The following is an 18631-nucleotide window of genomic DNA, read 5'->3' as shown; positions in this document are numbered from 1 at the left end:
ATAGAAATAGCCACTTGATAATACAGAACTTGACTATTACTGTAAAAAGAGATTTGCCGTTGAAGTTATTGGTCTTGTACTTATTAGGTCAGATTCGCAAGAATACCAAATCTCAAAGGGAATAGCAATTTATACTGTGTGAGAAGAGGCTGTTGATTGGTTGGCAAGTAGACTCTGATTGGCAGAGACGTTGCCATGAAGAATGCAGCAGGGAACAGTTAACTGCCAAGCTTTCGTTTAAAGTCAAAGCAGGCAAGTCAATTCTGATTGGTCCTGGCATTGTCATGAGGAATGAACCAGTGAATGGCTGACCCACAAGCTTTTGTTTAGTTGAGAACGGTGCAATGCGTTGACATGTTCTTATAAAGGATAAATTCCCGTTCCTTTTGAGATTTGATTTTCTTGCATCTGTCCTGATGAGTGCAACACAAAAAACATTGTATCTTTTTTCTGCAATACTCAAAAAACAACAGATTCACACAAAGAGAGGATTCACTGTCCGGGGACATTGAAGTGTTTTAATTTGTTTCAGTGATGGCTTTGTTTTATACATAAAGCTCTCAATCACACCAGTAAAATAGTCACAGACACAAATAGAACACTGCTTGACAAACATTTCTGCAAATATGTTATTCCTAATGTGATGAATATGAGAATTTTTCAGATTTTAAAGTTTGTATTTTGGATATTTGCCAAAGAAAGAGAATCATTGATTTTTGCAGGGACAATGTAACTTTTTGTAACAAGGCACAAGAATGTGGTAATTGTAGGAGACCTAGTTAATGTGACGGGCCTGGTTTGTCAGTTGCTTCTGGAACACCAAGCTAAGCAGACATGGTTCAGTTTGGTCTTAAAGGATTTTCTCGGCGCCGAGGTCCCAGGTTCGATCCCGGCTCTGGGTCACTCTCTGTGTGGAGTTTGCACGTTCTCCCTGTGTTTGCGTGGGTTTCGCCCCCTTAATTGGAAAAAATGAATTGGGTATTCTAAATTTATAAAAAAAAGGATTTTCTCTTCCCGTCCGGAATCCCATAACAACTTGGGGTTCTGATCCTGACCCATAACACTAAGAACCAAATGTCAAACTCCCAGGCCAAAGGTGATTGATCTCTGCATCTAGTCAAATATAAACGTTCGGAGGAGTGATTCCATAAATATGTTTTTGCAGCTTACATTTTGTGAATATACTCTTACCTCTGGTTGGATGTAGTAATATGGAGTACGCCAGACTAAGTCCATGAAAGGGTTAACTGGAATAGTCTGTGATATCATAGAAGGACCACCTGAGAACGTCTAGGAAAAAGCAGCATGGAAAGAAACTAGTGGAAGGGAGTGTCCTCTAAATATATTCATTTGATAATACAGAACTTGTATTGCTGAAAAAAGGCACATGGTGTCAAAGCTTTTGGTCTTGCACTCATCAGAACAATTCACAAGAATATCAAATTGTAAAGTCAACAACAATTTATCCTGCATAAGAGAGTACTGATTTGTTGTCAAGTGGACTGTGATTGGTAGAGGTATTGCTATGGAGAATGCAGCAGTTAACTGATAACTGGCGTATCAAATAGCACCTCCCTTCAGCTGTCATAACAGGTAAGGTACTGATCATACCCAACTAACCAGTGCTTGCAGAACACAAAACGCAACGCCCAACATCGTGGACAACATTTTAAACAAAGGTTGGCAGTTAACTGCTGCATCCCCCATAGCAACACCTCTACCAATCACAGTCTACTTGCCAGCTAATCAGAAGCATCTTCTCATGCAGTCAAAATTGTTCCTTTACAATGTGGTATTCTTGTGAATTGTTCAGAGGAGGTTTACTCGGTTGATATCTGGAATGAGTAAGTGGTCTTACGAGGAATGGTTGGACAGGCATCTCCTCTTTCCACTGGAGTTTAGAAAAGTGAGGGGTGTCCTGGTTGAAGTATATAAGATCCTGAATAGTATTGACAAGGTGTATGTGAAAAGGATGTTTCCTCTTGTGGGCGAGTCCAGAACTAGGGGGGAGTGTTTTAACGTCAGGTGGGGCACCCTCATAGGACAGAGATGTGGGGGGTCATCTAATATTTTATCAGCGCGTCAGTGAGAAAACCGACATGGAGGTCTCCAGCTGCACAGCTCGGATTTCTCTCCGGATTCTCGAGCAGTTGGTTCACAGAACATCTGGGGTGTCATTTTCGGCGGCACTCTGGTGGGGTAGGTAGGCCGATGGAGCTGGTGGCTCGACAGAGATTGGGGTGCCATCTTTAAAGGGCCTGCTTCTGTTTATATTTGGCATGTTCATCCTGATGACTTGAAGTTGAAAAGCTCCAGCAACATGTGGTTTTTCAGAAATACATGTTACAATAAAATGTGAGAGTTTTTGTGAATTATTGATCCTACTCCAACCCAACATCACAATAATATGGTGGCGAGAGGTAAAAAGACACCAATAGAAAAATCTCTACCGCGACCGGTGTTTTACTGTTAGGGACACCTGGTCAGCCCTCAACAATGTCTAAGATACTGAACAAGACACGGAGCATTTAAAAAACAAATAATGCAGTGCGGAAACATTGGTTCATTCCAGGAGTGATAATATAAGAAAACAAAATTTAAACTTTTACATCAGCTCTAACACTAAGATTAAATGCAGTTTCTTAACCTTAACACACTAGTTCTCATTACACAACACTGTACATGAACATACAGCTTTTGTTCCTCTGTCACAGACAGATAAAGGCAATACTTGCATTTATGAAACACTCTTCTCCTGTTAGGGACTTTGGTTCAGAATCCTTTTCCAAAGCCTGCCTCGGTGGCAACGTTTGTGACTTCTGTTTCCACAGCTTTCTTTGTAACTGTTCAAAACAGCATTTCCTGTCTCTCTCTTTCTAAGCTCCGTCCAGCTCCTCGAACAGAAGGTCCTCCCAAGGTGGCCAGATTTGAATCTATTCTCAGTATCTTGGCTGATTGCCCACTCAGTTTATATAAAAGAGCAGAACTATGCCATTTAGATGTAACTAACCTTCCATTGACAGACAAATAGGTAATCAGACTGTGATGGGCTGATGGCTGGCCAAACAAAGTTGTCCCAAATGACAATGGATCTTGAGTGGATCATCCTGGCTGAACTGGGACATCTTGTGTATTCCCACTAACAAACTTAAGTCTGAATGGGACAAGGTAACTCAGGCTGTGGGCATATCCCTCTGACTCTGCTGATAGCAATCTCTTCCTTCAGTCTGTTTAACCCCTAAATTGCCTGCTATATCTTGGACCCCGTTTCTGGACCCAAATTCTTACTATCTCCCTATCATGACATTTATGTTTAAGGACAGCTGTGCTGCATGTGTTTTTCAGTGAGAGGCTTTATTGAACTGTGACATCAGAGTGATTACATTGTGTAGCCCAAACAATTCTCCTTTTCCGAGTGACAAAAGGCACATTTGCATGCACAATCTTGTATGACTATGGGTCACCCACTATACACCCACTGTTCTCATGCGTTAATAACTGTTTGTTGTACTAGCCAATATCTGCACATATAGTCTTAAAACCATATATTGGTACTTATTACACATACTGCAATGACTGATGCAGTGCTCATGTAATTTCATGAGGTCTTCATTTCAGTGCTCATGTTTGACCAGTAGAGCACCTCTCTTGCCTTTCTTAGAGTCAATTCAATTCCTTGGTGGCTTACATGGATGTGCTTAGCCACCTCTCCTCATTGTCTTAGGCAAAATGACTATTTCCTTTGTATATTTTTAATAATCATTATTCGTGTCACAAGTAGGCTTACATTAACACTGAATGAAGTTACTGTGAAAATCCCCTAGTCGCCACATTTTGGCGCCTGTCTGGGTACACGGAGGGAGAATTCAGAATGTCCAATTCACTTAACAAGTACGTCTTTTGGGACTTGTGGGAGGAAACTGCAGCACTCCGAGGAAACCCACACGGAGAAAACGTGCAGACTCCGCAGACAGAAACCCAAGTCGGGAATTGAACCTGGGACCCTGGCGCTATGAAGAAAGTGCTAACCACTGTGCTACCATGCGGCCCATGTACAAGGTACCATCTTGGGCTGTCAATTCACCTCAGTATGTTCTTGTGACTACAGATGTGTCCTTGATGCTCTCAGGCTACCCTTTCATCACAGCCTATTGTAGCATGTTTTTTTGAAATAGCAACAGGAGTAGGCCATTTGGCCCCGCAAGCCTGCTCTGCCATACAGTCGGATCATGGCTGATCCGACATTCCTCATATCCACTTTCCTTACTGGGATCACCCTCCCTAATCTCCGTTGGCCTCCAGATGTTTGTTTCAGAGTCTCACTGAAAGCCTAGGACACCTGGGTTAACACTTTATGGAACCGGTGGCTGCACCCCTTCCTGGCATGTAGGAGAATTGGGCTGGTCAGCCTTTCATGAATAATGGTCATTCTAGTGAGGTGAGAGGGGTGAGGGGAAGATTAATTGCAGCCTATGAGAAAGTACCTGTGAGAGTTACTCCCTCCCCTTTCCCCCTTTCCTTCTTAGTAGCCCCAGTACCTTTGTCAAGTTTTCCTTCCTTGCAACCAGACTGTGTATGTCAATCAGTCCACTACGTAGGGCATCGTGATTAAATCCAATCCTTTCAATGAGATTATGGTTGATGTGTGACCCAGCTCCACATACATGCCCCTACCCCATTTCTGTTATTGTTGTTGGATAACCATAACTATCAATCTTTCAAAATTAGTACGAACCCAGACCAAACCCCAACAATGGCTAGGATACTGGACCAAAAACCCCAATATTTTAGTTTATTTTGTAAAAATGGGCAAAGAAATAGGGGTTAGGTATATTTTAAACAAAATTTTATTAACACAATATCAAACTCTTTAAGATCACACCCAAAAATAGCTTACAATTAATTACCCCTTAAATAATACTACTCAATACAGTAAATACAATACTTTTAATTACTATCTCTATTCCCAATTAAACAACAAGAAAAAATACAGCTCTATCCCCAATCCCAATGGCACAGCGTTATACTTGTTTTCCAGACAGATTTGGCTCTTGTTAGAACCCCTCCAAACTCTGCTGAATGTCTTCAAAAAGCTGTTTCAACCAGGTTGTTTCAGCACCCCCTTGTACTCAGACAAGTCTGCACTGCTTTAAATACTATTACTGTTTTTTAACTATCCTACTGTGAGAGCAAAATACTTTTTGTGGTCTAAAAGGGTAGTCAGATCAGAACTCAACTCAAAATGCCTGAATACTTTACCTCCGCTCAGTAATGATATTTGGCCCACCCAGCAATGATGCCCCCCAAGGTGAAAACAAATCTTAACTCACCCAGCAGAAAAAGCTTCTATTTACTCTGTGCGCACCCCTTAATATCTGGAAAACTTTGATCAAATCCCCCCTTAATCTTCTAAACTCCATGGAATAGAATTCTACTCTTTCCGTGTAATTTAACCCTTGGAGTTCAGGTATTCTAGTAAATTCATTAGCAGAGGGATTGAATTTAAGCACCGTGAGGTGATGATGCAGCTGTACAAAACCTTGGTAAGGCCACATTTGGAGTACTGTGTGCAGTTCTGGTCACCTCATTTTAGGATGTGGAAGCTTTGGAAAAGGTGCAAAGGAGATTTACCAGGATGTTGCCTGGAATGGAGAGTAGGTCTTACGAGGAAAGGTTGAGGGTGCTAGGCCTTTTCTCATTAGAACGGAGAAGGATGAGGGGCGACTTGATAGAGGTTTATAAGATGACCAGGGGAATAGATAGAGCAGTCAGAGACTTTTTCCTCGGGTGGAACAAACCATTACAAGGGGACATAAAGGTGAATGGTGGAAGATATAGGGGGGTGTCAGAGGTAGGTTCTTTACCCAGAGAGTAGTGGGGGCATGGATTGCACTGCCTGTGGAAGTAGCTGAGTCGGAAACATTAGGGACCTACAAGCGGCTATTGGATAGGTACATGGATTAGGGTAGAATGGCGCAGTGTAGATTACTTTGTTCTTAAGGGCAGCACGGTAGCATTGTGGACAGCACAATTGATTCACAGCTCCAGGGTCCCAGGTTTGATTCCGGCTTGGGTCACTGTCTGTGAGGAGTCTGCATATCCTCCCCGTGTGTGCATGGGTTTCCTCCGGGTGCTCCGGTTTCCTCCCACAGTCCAAGGATGTGCAGGTTAGGTGGATTGGCCGTGATAAATTGCCCTTAGTGTCCAAAATTGCCCTTCATGTTGGGTGGAGTTACTGGGTTATGGGGATAGGGTGGAGATGTTGACCTTGGGTAGGGTGCTCTTTCCAAGAGCCGGTGCAGACTCGATAGGCCGAATGGCCTCCTTCTGCACTGTAAATTCTATGATAATCTATGATTAATCTAGGACAAAGGTTCGGCACAACATCGTGGGCCGAAGGTCCTGTTCTGTGCTGTATTTTTCTATGTTCTATGTTCTAAATCCACACTGCACTCGCTCCAAAGCCAGTATATCTTTCTTCAGGTGTGGTGCCCGGAACTGCTCAGAGTAATCCAGAGTGGTCTAACCAAAGCTATATAGAGCTAAAGCATGACTTCTACCCCTTTTATTCTGGTCCTCAAGAAATAATGTAGACCCACGTTCCATTAGCCTTTTTGATTATTTTCTGTACATGTTCATATTTTAATGATTTGTGCACATGGGCCCTCAGCTTTCTTTGGGCCTCCACTGTTTGCAGGTTTTCACCATTTATGCCACCTCAGTCCAAAGTGGATGACCTTACATTTGTCAACATTGTTACCACAGTTTTGCCCATTCAGCTAATCTAACAATGTTTTTTATTTTGCAATGTTACATTTCCATCTACATAGCTTCCATCTACATAGCTTCCAATGTCAATGACACAAATATAGAGGCAAATTTGACTTGTGGCTTTCTATTGCATCGTTCAAGCAGTTAGCAAATGCAGTAAACAGTTGAGTCCCAACACACGTCCTTGCTGGAGACTAGTCACATTGTCAATTAGATTACCTGATCATTCGCCCTATTTGGTCTTTTGTCACTCAGCCAACTTCTTGACCAGGTCAATAAATTTGCCTTCACTGCCATGATCTTGACTTTTGTTAAGTCTCAAAAGCATTATGGAACTCCATATAAGTAACATACATAGACATTCCACTATCCACTTCTTTAAGTCACTCTTCATAAGATTCAATTCCTATCATCAGGGACAACTAACCTTTTCACCACAGTTGGTGGAATTTATAATAATTTAAAACAAAAACCTGGAAAATGACCAGGCTAGTCTCAAAAACCCATTTAACCAATGTCCTTTAAGGAAGGAAACCGTTCATCCTATTCTGACCTACATGTGACTCCAGACATGTGCACAATGTGACTCAATTCTGAGATGGCCTAGCAAGGCCACTCCATTCAAGGGGAATTAGGGTTTCTTGCACGTTTTTCCAGAATTAGGGATGGGCAACAAATGCTGTCAGCGGTTCCCAAAAGCAGCAGAGAGATAAAAGACCCAGGTAATCTGTTGGTTGGGGGATAAATATTGTCCAGAAAACTCCCCTGCTCATCTTCAATATAGTGCCAGGGGATCTTTTACATCCACCTAAGAGGATCTTGGTTTAATGTCTGACCTGAAATACTCCCTTCCTGACAGCACTGTGGGTGAACCTACAGAGCATGGATTGCAGCAGATCAAGAAGGCAGCCCACCACCATCACCTTCTAAAGGATAATTAGGGATGAGGAACAAATGCTGGGGAGAATTCCATTTTTTTGTTTGCATATCGGATATCAGACATCCGCGACTCCTGCTTGGTTATTCATCTATGAATTGAATCAGGAGGTGAAGAACTGTCAACAACTAACTACACATGGGGAAGGAGGCCAACGCCCTTGCTTTCGCTTCCCTAATCGCACGCCGGAGAATCCTGCTTGGCTGGCGATCGGCAGCACCGGCCACGGCTGCAGACTGCCTCGCTAACCTCTCGGAATTTCTCCACCTGGCAGCAGTGAGGGGTAAGCTAATAAGAATTTTTTTAAAACACCAAGGTAAATGAGGAACCAAAAGACTGCGCAACCCGGGGGGGGGGGGGGATGGGTGGGTGGAGAAGCCAGTTTGGGGGGGTGGGAACAATGGGGAAGGGGGAGGAACCATAGACCGATCCAGAGGGCAACGAAATGCACATAGAGTCAGTTAAACGAAGGGCAAAATAAACCTCTGTATAATAAAGGAAATTAGTGCGGGCAAGAATGTGATGTATATATACAACTGTGAGAAATGGCAATAAGGCAGCACGGTGGCGCAGTGGGTTAGCCCTGCTGCTTCACGGTGTCGAGGTCCCAGGTTCAATCCCAGCTCTGGGTCACTGTCCGTGTGGAGTTTGCACATTTTCCCTGTGTTTGCGTGAGTTTCGCCCCCACAACCCAAAGATGTGCAGGCTAGGTGGATTGGCCACGCTAAATTGCCCCTTAATTGGAAAAAATGAATTGGGTACTCTAAATTAAAAAAAAAAGAAATGGCAATAAAAAGATTTTTAAAAAAGGAACTGTCAACAACTGTCCTCAATGACATTGCGGAGGACGGTTTGAACTTTTAGTTCATCTACCAAAGATTTTCTGAAATACTTCCTCAAAGTAAAATTGTGCTGTTGTCTTGTTATTTTCTTGATCATTGTTTTTGTTGCCGCGTTTTTATAATAACATGATCCAACTTAGAGAAGTTTGGGGGCTGCAAATGGAATGAAAGGGTGGCATTGGAGTCTGAGGCTGCGGGTTACCGACCCTTGACCGAGAGTAATACTACTACCTCGCACAGAGGGAGTTGTGATATTGTTGGAGGCACTGTCTTTTGGGAGAATTATTGAATAGATGGGTGGGTGGTGAGCCCTGTTCAGGCCGACATTTAAGGCATTATTCAGAGGGGTAGCGGACTCTCTGCTGGGACTACATCCTTCGCAATTTAAAAAATAAATTTAGAGAACCCAATTATAAATTTTTTCCAATTAAGGACAATTTAGTGTGGCCAATCCACCTACCTTGCACATTTTTGGGTTGTGGGGGTGAGACACACGCACACACGGGGAGAACGTGCAAACTCCACACGGACAGTGACCCGGGGCAGGGACCTCGGCGCCGTGAAAAAGGTTAGGTGGGGTTACTGGATTACAGGTAGAGGGTGGAAGCATGGTCATAAGTAGGGTGCTCTTTCCAAGGGCCAGTCAGACTCGATGGGTCGAATGGCTCCTTCTACATTGTAAATTCTATGAATCTATGATTAGAGTTTTCATTCCAGATTTTTTTTTATTGAATTCAAATTTCACCATCTGCATCTGGCGGGATTTGAACCTGGGTCCCCAGAGCATTACTCTGGGTCTCCGGTTTACTTACATCCTTCGCAGTTATTGTGAAAAACAAAACCCACTCATTGTGGGTTCTCACTCTGCACAAAATAGCTATTGTGTTTCCCTATGTACCAATGCTCCCTCCAAATGCCACACATCATAAACTGGGCATTTCTTGTTTGTCCCCTGTGCACCAAGATCTGGATGTCTGCAGCACCCTGTAGCTTAGGAGGAGTATGGCCAGTAACTGCAGGACAAACAGTAATTCAATTACAACAATGCTTCTTAGATCTTTAACAAAGTGACTCTGAAGAACACTGGATCACTTGGACAGGCAGTTTTGTGCATGCATTGACATTCCTGGCATGGGCAACCTGGAACCCCCAGCTGGGCACTGTGGCAGTGCCCATGCCAGCCTGGCAGAACAACCCAGACACGCTGGCACTGCTAAGGTGCCCGTGTGCCAGGCAGAGTGCCAGGGTACCATCCTGCCCAGGGCCCCCAATACCTTGGGAGACCTCCTCCTACCCCGAGGTGCCATTACGCTTGGGCCACGTTTGTATGGACCAGTGCTAAATGGCGCCAGAGTGACGTCACCCAGGCAAGGCCGTTGTTCCCGGGTCTCGGGAGAATCTGATGGCGACATATTTAAATGAGTCTTTAAATATGTTCATCTGGATCTCGCCCAGCGAGAGAGAGATCCAGATCGAGGTGTCAGGAAATCTCACGAGGCACTCAGAGCATCATGAATCTCATTAGGCGGCCTTGTCATGTGAACAAGTCGGGCGCGACAAGGCCATTAATTCGAGCCCATTGGTGCAAAAACCAACGAGATGGATAAGAAAAAGAAGCTATTTTAATTATATATTATCTTTATTTATAAATATTTAAAGCTGCTTTCAATTTTATACACCATACAAAAGGTAACGTATCTGAAAAGGCAGTACTACATACACTAATTCTGATTTAATTACAACGGTATATAGAACTATCTGCTTGAAATTCCGAGAAATTTTGAAGGAGTACAAGGGGAAGAAGATCCTATTTACATGAGAACTAGAAAAGGAGAAAGAAAAAACAGAGGTACTAATACTAACAAAAAATACAGACTTAAAAAAAAACCTTTTCAACCATAACCAAGTACAAAACCTGTTAAAGTTTGAAAATAATAGATCTGTGAACATTTTTTTGCTTTTTTCTAAAACATTTAAAAAGTCACCTCAGTTTCTCCATCCCCAGGTTTTTTGAATGATCAAAAAGGATTGTTTGTAATGATTTCCCCGAAAGTTACTCTTCAAATTGGAAATGTATTAAAGATTCAAAACTTTACAATAATCTACATTAAACTGGAAACATTTATTTACCCACTCATTACAATATAAACATTTAAACACACTTTAAAAAAAAACGACCAACTTTCACATGACAGGCTTTCTCCCCTGCATCGAATGTATCAACAATCCTGTGACCAGAGGATGGCATGTGGCACAGTGGTTAGCACTGGGACTGCAGTGCTGAGGACCCGGGTTTGAATCCCGGCCCTGGGTCACTGTCCATGTGGAGTTTGCACATTCTCTCCATGTCTGCGTGGGTCTCGCCCCCACAACCCAAAGATGTGCAGGTTAGGTGGTTGGGCACTCTAAAAAAATAATCGGGTACTCTAAATTTATAAAATAAAAAAACAATCCTGTGACCCTGGGAAAAAGTGGGTGGGAGGACAAGGAGTGGGCAGTGTGGAAGGCAGTGGAGGGCAATATAACTTGAGGACAGTCCCAACTATCACAAACTACTTGTTCACATGGTAGGAAAGAGTGTTTCTCAGGCATGGGAAGTCAGACATTTTTCAATATCTCCTGACAGTGGCAACCCCATCTCCCTCAGACATTAACTCCTTGCTACACCTCCATAGGCGACACTATCTCCTGAATACAGGTGTCAAGGTTGGAAGCGGCATTTCACAGCCAATTGGACTCGGCTTGGCACAACACCCCCCCATTATCTCTATTCATGCACACATGTGCACACAAACATTGCTTTGCGAGATAGTGAGGAGATTGAGAGTCCCGGACAGTATCAACACACACTCCCTCAGTTTATTGGTTTAGTACAGACCAGAGAACAGAGTTTGGGATTTTGCTGGTCCATTATGAGCAAAGCAGAAGTCACAAACCTGAGCTCTGAGGCCAAAGAGGGGGAACCAAAGCATCTTATTACACTCTCTGTCTCCCCTCTGTTCAGCCACTTGCCTCCGAGCGGCACCCAATTGAAAAGCTGCTATCCTTTCACAGAGTGGCAGACATTTTCTTGCACAACACAGGTTAATTAGCTCTCACTTTACTTCTCAAAACCAGAGGTAGAATGCAACCTGGGCTAGTGCTAAAATGACTAAACCTTTTGACCGGAGGTGTATTCAGTCACTCGTGCCTGTTCTAAAGGTTGGGGAGGTGGGGGGAGGAGGAGAATCACAACAGAAATAGAGATAAAAGGGAACTATTTGAGCACCGTAGAACTCCAGGACTGAAAGATGCAAGTAGTGCATCAGGAGATCGCTGTCACGACATTTTTTTTTTGGTGTTTTTAAAAATAAAAACTATTTACATTTTTACATTATTCATCTCGACATCCCACAGGTGAGTCGATAGCTACCTCAGTTTACAATTAATATTTACAGTTAGAGAAAGCACGAGTAATAAACCTTTAAATGACAAAACATACAAAAATAAATCAGATTCCTGAAAAGCTCAGGGTGCTGCGCTACATATTTAATGAAAAAAGTACAGAGAAAGAGCACAGAAATTGCACTCCCGCTCGCTTGTATGTGTTTTAATTAGTTTTCTTTAAAAAAAACCCTCTTCTTTCCTTCTGCCATGCATGGGGCAAGCTGACTATTGACCCATGCCACTTCTTGGAGAGGGGTTGACAAGTTTCCTTCAATCCCGGTTTGTGTTGTTGGCAGTGAAGGCATGGAGGTTTCCCATCTGGCTGAGGCCACTCTGGATGTGGGCGACGTGGATTTCTACGTTGTTTTGGAAGCAGCTACAGAAACAATAACTCACAGTTAGGTCGCCTCTTTAACATTGCTAAACATCGCAAGGTTTATTAGCCCAAAAGGTTGAGGAAAATTTCAAAGGAAGAGAAAGGTAAAGGGGCAGAGGTGTTAAGGATGCGTATTCCAGAGCTTAGCGTCTCGGCAGCTGAAGGAACCGAGAAACATACAAAATAGGAGCAGGGGGAGGCATTTGGCCCTTCGGGCCTGCTCCGCCATTCATTATGATCATGGCTGATCATCCAAGTCAGTAACCTGGTCCTGTTTTCACCCCATATCCTTTAATATATTTAGGTCCCAAGAGTTTTATCTAACTGCTTCTTGAAAACATACAATGTTTTGCCCTCAACTACTTCCTGTGGTAACAAATTCCACAGGCTCACCACTCTGGGTGAAGAAATTTCTCACCTCTGTCCTAAATGGTTTACGCTGTATCCTCAGACTATGACCCCTGGTTCTGGACACACCCACCATCAGAAACATCCTTCCTGGATCTACTCTGTCTAGTCCTATTAGAACTATATAGCTTTCTAGGAGACCCCGAACCCCAGCGAATATAATTCTAACCGATTCAAAATTTCCTCATATCTTATTTCTGCCGTCCCAGAATCAGTCTGGTAAACCCTTGCTGCATTCCCTCTAGAGCAAGAACATCCTTCCTCAAATAAGGATTCCAAACCTGCACACAATATTGCAAGTGTCAAGATCAAAAACAGCTTCTTCCCCACTGTTACCCTCTTATGGACTGAAATGATCTCTTCTCACATCTGCAATGATCTGTCTGGACTGTACACGGAACAATACTTTTCGCTTTACTTTGGTACATGTGACAATAAATCAAATCCAAATCACCAAGGTCCTGTATAATTGCAGCAAGACATCACTGCTCCTATACTCAAATCCGCTCACTATGAAGGCCATTGGCCTTCTTTACTGCCGACTGTGCCTGCATGCTTCTTCAGTGACTGAGATGCAAGGACACCCAGGTCTCGTTACACATTCCCCTCTATCAATCCATCGCCACTCAGATAATAATCTGCCTTCCTGTTTTTGCTACCAAAGTGGATAACCTCGCATTTATCCACATTATACTGCATCTGTCATGCATTTTCTCACTCACTCAATTTGTCCAAATCACACTGAAGCATTTCTGCATCCTCCTCACAGCTCACCTTCCTACCCAGCTTTGGATCTGAAAACTTGGAGATAATATATTTTGTTCCCTTGTCTAAATCATAAATTTAAAAAAACTATTTAGAGTACCCAAATCATTTTTTCCAATTAAGGGGCAATTTATCGAGGCCAATCCACCTATTGTGCACATTTTTGGGTTGTGGGGGTGAAACCCACGCAAACATGGGGACAATGTGCAAACTCCACACGGACAGCGAACCAGAACCGGGATGGAACCTGGGAGCTCGGCGCCGTGAGGCCGCAGTGCTCCCACTGCGCCACCCTGCTGCCCCAAAATCATTAATATACATTATGAATAGCTGGGGTCCTGGCACTGAACCCTTACGTTACCCCACTAGTCACTGCCTGCCATTTGGAAAATTACTCATTTATTCCTAATCTATTTCCTGTCTGTCAACCAGTTTTCTATCCATCCCAAGGCACTGCTTCCAATCCCATGCACTTTAATTTTACATGCTAATCTCTTATGTGGGACTTTGTCTAAAGCCTTCTGAAAGTCCAAATAAATCACATCCACTGGTCCCTCTTGTCAACTCCACTAGTTCCATCCTTGAAGAATTCCAGCAGATTGGTCAAGCATGATTTCCCTTTGTAAATCCATGCTGGCTCTGTCCAATTCTGTCACTGCTTTCCAAGTGCTCTGCAATTTTATCTTTTATAATGGGCTCGAGCATTTCCCCCACTAATAACGTCAGGCTGGCTGGTCTGTAATTCTGTTTTTTCTCTACCTCTATTTTTAAATAATGGGGTTACATTAGCTACGCCCCAATCCATAGGAACTTTCCAAAGTCTGTAGAATCTTGGAAGCTGACCACCAATGTATTCACTATTTCACGGGCTACACCCTTAAGTACTTTGGCATGTAGATTATCAGGCCCTGTAGGTTATATAGATTATTGGCCTTCAATCCCATCAATTTTCCCAATGCCATTTCTCTACTAATACTTATTTCTTTCAGTTATTCACTCTCCCGGTGTTCCTCAAAATTTCTGGTACGTTATTTTTGTCCTCCTTTGTGAAGACAGAACCAAAGTATGTATTTAGTCGGTCAACCATTTCTTTGTTTCCCATTATAAATTCTGTTTCTGACTGTGAGGGACCTCCACTGATCTTTTTATCTTCACATTTTTATAAAGCTTTAACAGTCAGTTTCTGTATGTGCAGGGTAGGGGGATTGGCCATGCTAAATTGCCCCTTAATTGAAAAGCAAAAGGAATTGGGTACTCTAAATTATTTTTTAAAAAAGCAGTTTTTATGTCCCCCACAAGCTTACTCTCGTACTCTACTTTCCCCTTCTTAATCAATCCCTTCGTCCTCCTTTGCGGAATTCTAAACTGTTCCCACTTCTCTGGTCAGCAGTTTTTTCTGACGAATTTGCATACAGCTTCCTTGGATGTAACACTATCTCTAATTTCCTTGTGAGCCATGGATTGGCCACCTTTCCAGTTTTCTTTTTGCGCCAGACAGGAATGAACAATTGTTGCAGTTCACCCATGCGCTCTTTGAATGTTTGCCATTGCCTATCCACCATCAACCCTAAAGTAACCTTCCCCAATCCATCATAGCCAACTCACACCTAATACCATCGTTATTTTCTTCATTTAGGTCTAGGACCCTTGTCTCAGACTCTATCATTCTCCATCTTGATGAAGAATTCTATCATATTATGGTCGCTCATCCCCAAAGGGCTTCGCAGAACTAGATTGCCAATTACACAATTTCTCATTTCACAATACCCAGTGTAAGATGGCATGTCCTCTAGTTGGTTCCTCAATGTATTGATCCGGAAACGCATCCTGTATACACCCCAGAAATTCCTCCTCTACGGTATTGTTACAATTTGATTTCATCTATATGCAGATTAAAGTCACATAATTACAGATGTTCCTTTTTCGCATGAATCTACAGTTTGGGGGTCTATAGGGTAACGATAGTGGGGGATTTTAACTTCCCTAACATTAACTGGGGTAGTCATAGTGTAAAAGGTTTAGAGGGAGCGGAATTCTTAAAATGCATCCAGGGGAACTTTTAAAATCAGTATGTAGAAGGTCCAACAAGAGTTGGACAACAGTCCAACAACTGGATTAAATTTTAGGTTACGAAGTCAGGCAAGTGGTTACATAGAAGATAGGAGCAGGAGGAGGCCTTGTGGCCCTTCGAGCCTGCTCCGCCATTTCCAACTCAATAGCCGAATCCTGCTTTCTCCCCATAGCCTTTGATCCCATTCTCCCCACGTGCTATATCCAGCCGCCTCTTGAATATATTCAATGTTTTAGCAACAACTACTTCCTGTGATAATGAATTCCACAGGCTCACCACTCTTTGTGTGAAGAAATGTCTCCTTATATCGGTTTACCCTAAATCCTCAGACTGTGACCCCTTGTTCTGGACACGCCCATCATTGGTAACATTATGGACAAGAGAGAGCATGTGGAGAGATGGGACTGAAACCGGAGAAAAATGTGAGTACAGGGTTAGGGCAGTGAGGAGCTTTCGAGGAAGTTTGGTCCAGTGGAAGGGAGGGAATTAGCAGAGACACCTAAACAGACTTTTGATTATTTGAAAGAAACACAAACTCATTACAGTTGTTGGAGCTGAGTTGCGGTGAAGAAGGGGTTTATGGAGAGGGTTGGTAGAGGTTATTATTGCATTCCAGGATTGGGCCATGTTTATGAAGAGTAAAAATAGAATTGATTTAAGCTACATGTTAACTTGCATACATGCAAGTGGCCTTTTCCTTACAGGGAGGGAGACATTGCAATTCTCCACAGATCAGAAATACCAACTATTTTGGAGCTTCTCCTAGAACCATTTCAAACTACACTCTATCCAAATGCAATCCACAATGTGTTCTACACCAACCCCAGCCTATACTCCTGAGCTGATTGCGACCCATACACTTGTGCCACTCTCACGCTCTCTCTCTGATCCGTGCTTTTTCTTCTCAAATGATTGACCCATTTTTTTTTGGAAAATATTTTATTGAGGCATTTATAATTTTAACAATTTTAAACATCAAATTTCAATAAGAACAAAGCCACAATAATATACCCAACAAACCCCCCCCCCCCCCCAACCCCGGGCACAAACCTCAGCCAACATGGCTTACAAAAACAGTGTCACCTTCCCCAACCACCTCCCATGCCTCCCCTTTTCATGATTGACCCATGTTGTGCTACAGTTTAAGAATGAGGGTTTTCCTGCAGTGGCTTGGCTGACTGATCCTTGCTTCCACACCAGCCCAGACAGTGCATGCCTACAGCCTGATGAACTGTAAGCAGCATAACATGTAAATCCTTGCCTAACGCCCATACCTTTCTGTTGGTTTATTTAACAGGCATTGGATGTGGGAAATGTGGTCGACACTTCCTAATCCCAATCCAGAGACACAGAGTTCCCCCATGATGCATCCAGGTCTTGCTATCATCTAACTTAGTGCAGTCCAGGGATGGGACCCAAACATCTTACTGGTCTGTAGCCCTCAGCAACCATACTGGCTGAAACAGTTTGAGAGAAAACCACATTCCACCTACCTTATATTAGAAGCATCTATAGAACTCTTAATGTCATTCAAAGAGTCCGTCAATGACTTGAATTCAAAAGAGTTTAAGTCCCCTCCTTCTGCCAGACACTGCAGGGAGAAAAGATCAAGCTTAGCTTAATTAAAACAAAGCGTTCAAAACTCGAGATCTAAAATAAAAACTATGTGCCAAATCAAGAGGAGGCTGTGAGGGAGGAAGTGCAAGAAGAGACTACAAGGGGAGGGATGCAAAAGGGGTCTCTTGCAAATGTGAGGCAGCATGGAGTTAGCACTGCTGCCTCAGCGCCAGGGACCCAGGTGGATTGGCTGTGCCAAATTGCCCAAGGGGCCAAAGATTGGGTGAGGTTATGCTAGACGTGGGCCCGGGTAGGGTGCTCTTTCAGAGAGTCATAGAATTTACAGTGCTGAAGGAGGCCATTTGGCCCATTGAGTCTGCACCGGCTCTTGGAAAGAGCACCCTACCCAAGGTCCACACCTCCACCCTATCCCCAGTAAACCCACCCAACACTAAGGGCAATTTTGGACACTAAGGGCAATTTTGGACACGGCAATTTAGCATGGCTAATCCACCTAAACTGCACATCTTTGGATTGTGGGAGGAAACCGGAGCACTTGGAGGAAACCCACACAGACATGGGGAGAACACGCAAACTCCACACAGTCACCCGAGGCGGGGATTGAACCCAGGTCCCTGGAGCTGTGAGGTAACGGTGCTAACCACTGTGCCACCATGCCACCCCATGATGTGTTAGCTGAGGTGTCCAAGGTACGAGCTGCCTGGATGTTGTAGCAATGTTATGTTACAAAGGCTGGTTGGTATATACACATCAGGCATGTGGTGCCCTGGATACAAGAAACAGTTCATACAAGTGTTGTCTGTGAGCAAAGAGGCAGGAAAATGACCAATGAAATTTACAACGAAAATATTTGAAATATTGTGTCTCTGCGTCACTGCTTGGTATAAAAATTGGTGATATTCACCTCACCTGCTCAACCAATATATTTTTTCCCTCCAATTAACGGGCAATTTAGCGTGACCAATCCACCTACCCTGCACGTCTTTATGTTGTGGGGGTGAGACCCGCGTAGACACTGGGAGAGTGTGCAATCTCCGCAGACAGTGATCCGGGTCGGGGTTGAACTTGGGTTCTCGGTGCCGTGAGGCAGCAGTGCTAACCACTGTGCTACCCCTCAAAACCAATATTAAGGCCTGAACTATTTTTGCAGCTTTATGCATTTTAGAGAAGTGACAATGTGTACACATACACATCATGTGTGGCATTGTTGATAGTGATCTGGAAGGTGCACTGATTTTGTGACTTGCAGAGTGGAGCAGAAACATTGGCACACATGGCCTGTTTGTTGGGTAGAAAAATAATCGGTTCGTAATGACATAGCTACACAAGCCTATTCACTCACTTCCTCTTCATGAAAATTAATTAGCTGCACTCAATTTGTCATGTAAAACCTACATTCTAATCATTACTGTTTAGAAATTTCATTGGCCAATAAATAACTGTCATGCTTATATCAG

At 43.3% G+C, this 18631-nt stretch overlaps 1 protein-coding gene across 1 annotated transcript in view; it reads right to left on the bottom strand.

The window, feature by feature from the left end:
* Nucleotides 1-11876: 11876 nt before the first annotated feature.
* lin9 (lin-9 DREAM MuvB core complex component) overlaps nucleotides 11877-18631 on the bottom strand; it is a 178164-nt gene continuing 171409 nt past the window's right edge. Inside the window, 2 exon segments of the mRNA XM_038798990.1 lie at nucleotides 11877-12352; nucleotides 17090-17187. Of these exon segments, the coding sequence (XP_038654918.1) occupies nucleotides 12247-12352; nucleotides 17090-17187 (204 nt within the window). The 3' untranslated portion in view covers nucleotides 11877-12246.

Source organism: Scyliorhinus canicula, chromosome 6, assembly GCF_902713615.1.
Source record: "Scyliorhinus canicula chromosome 6, sScyCan1.1, whole genome shotgun sequence".
NCBI lineage: Eukaryota > Metazoa > Chordata > Chondrichthyes > Carcharhiniformes > Scyliorhinidae > Scyliorhinus > Scyliorhinus canicula.
The sequence above is the reverse complement of the archived record's forward strand: the minus strand, read 5'-3'. Positions and strand labels throughout refer to the sequence as shown.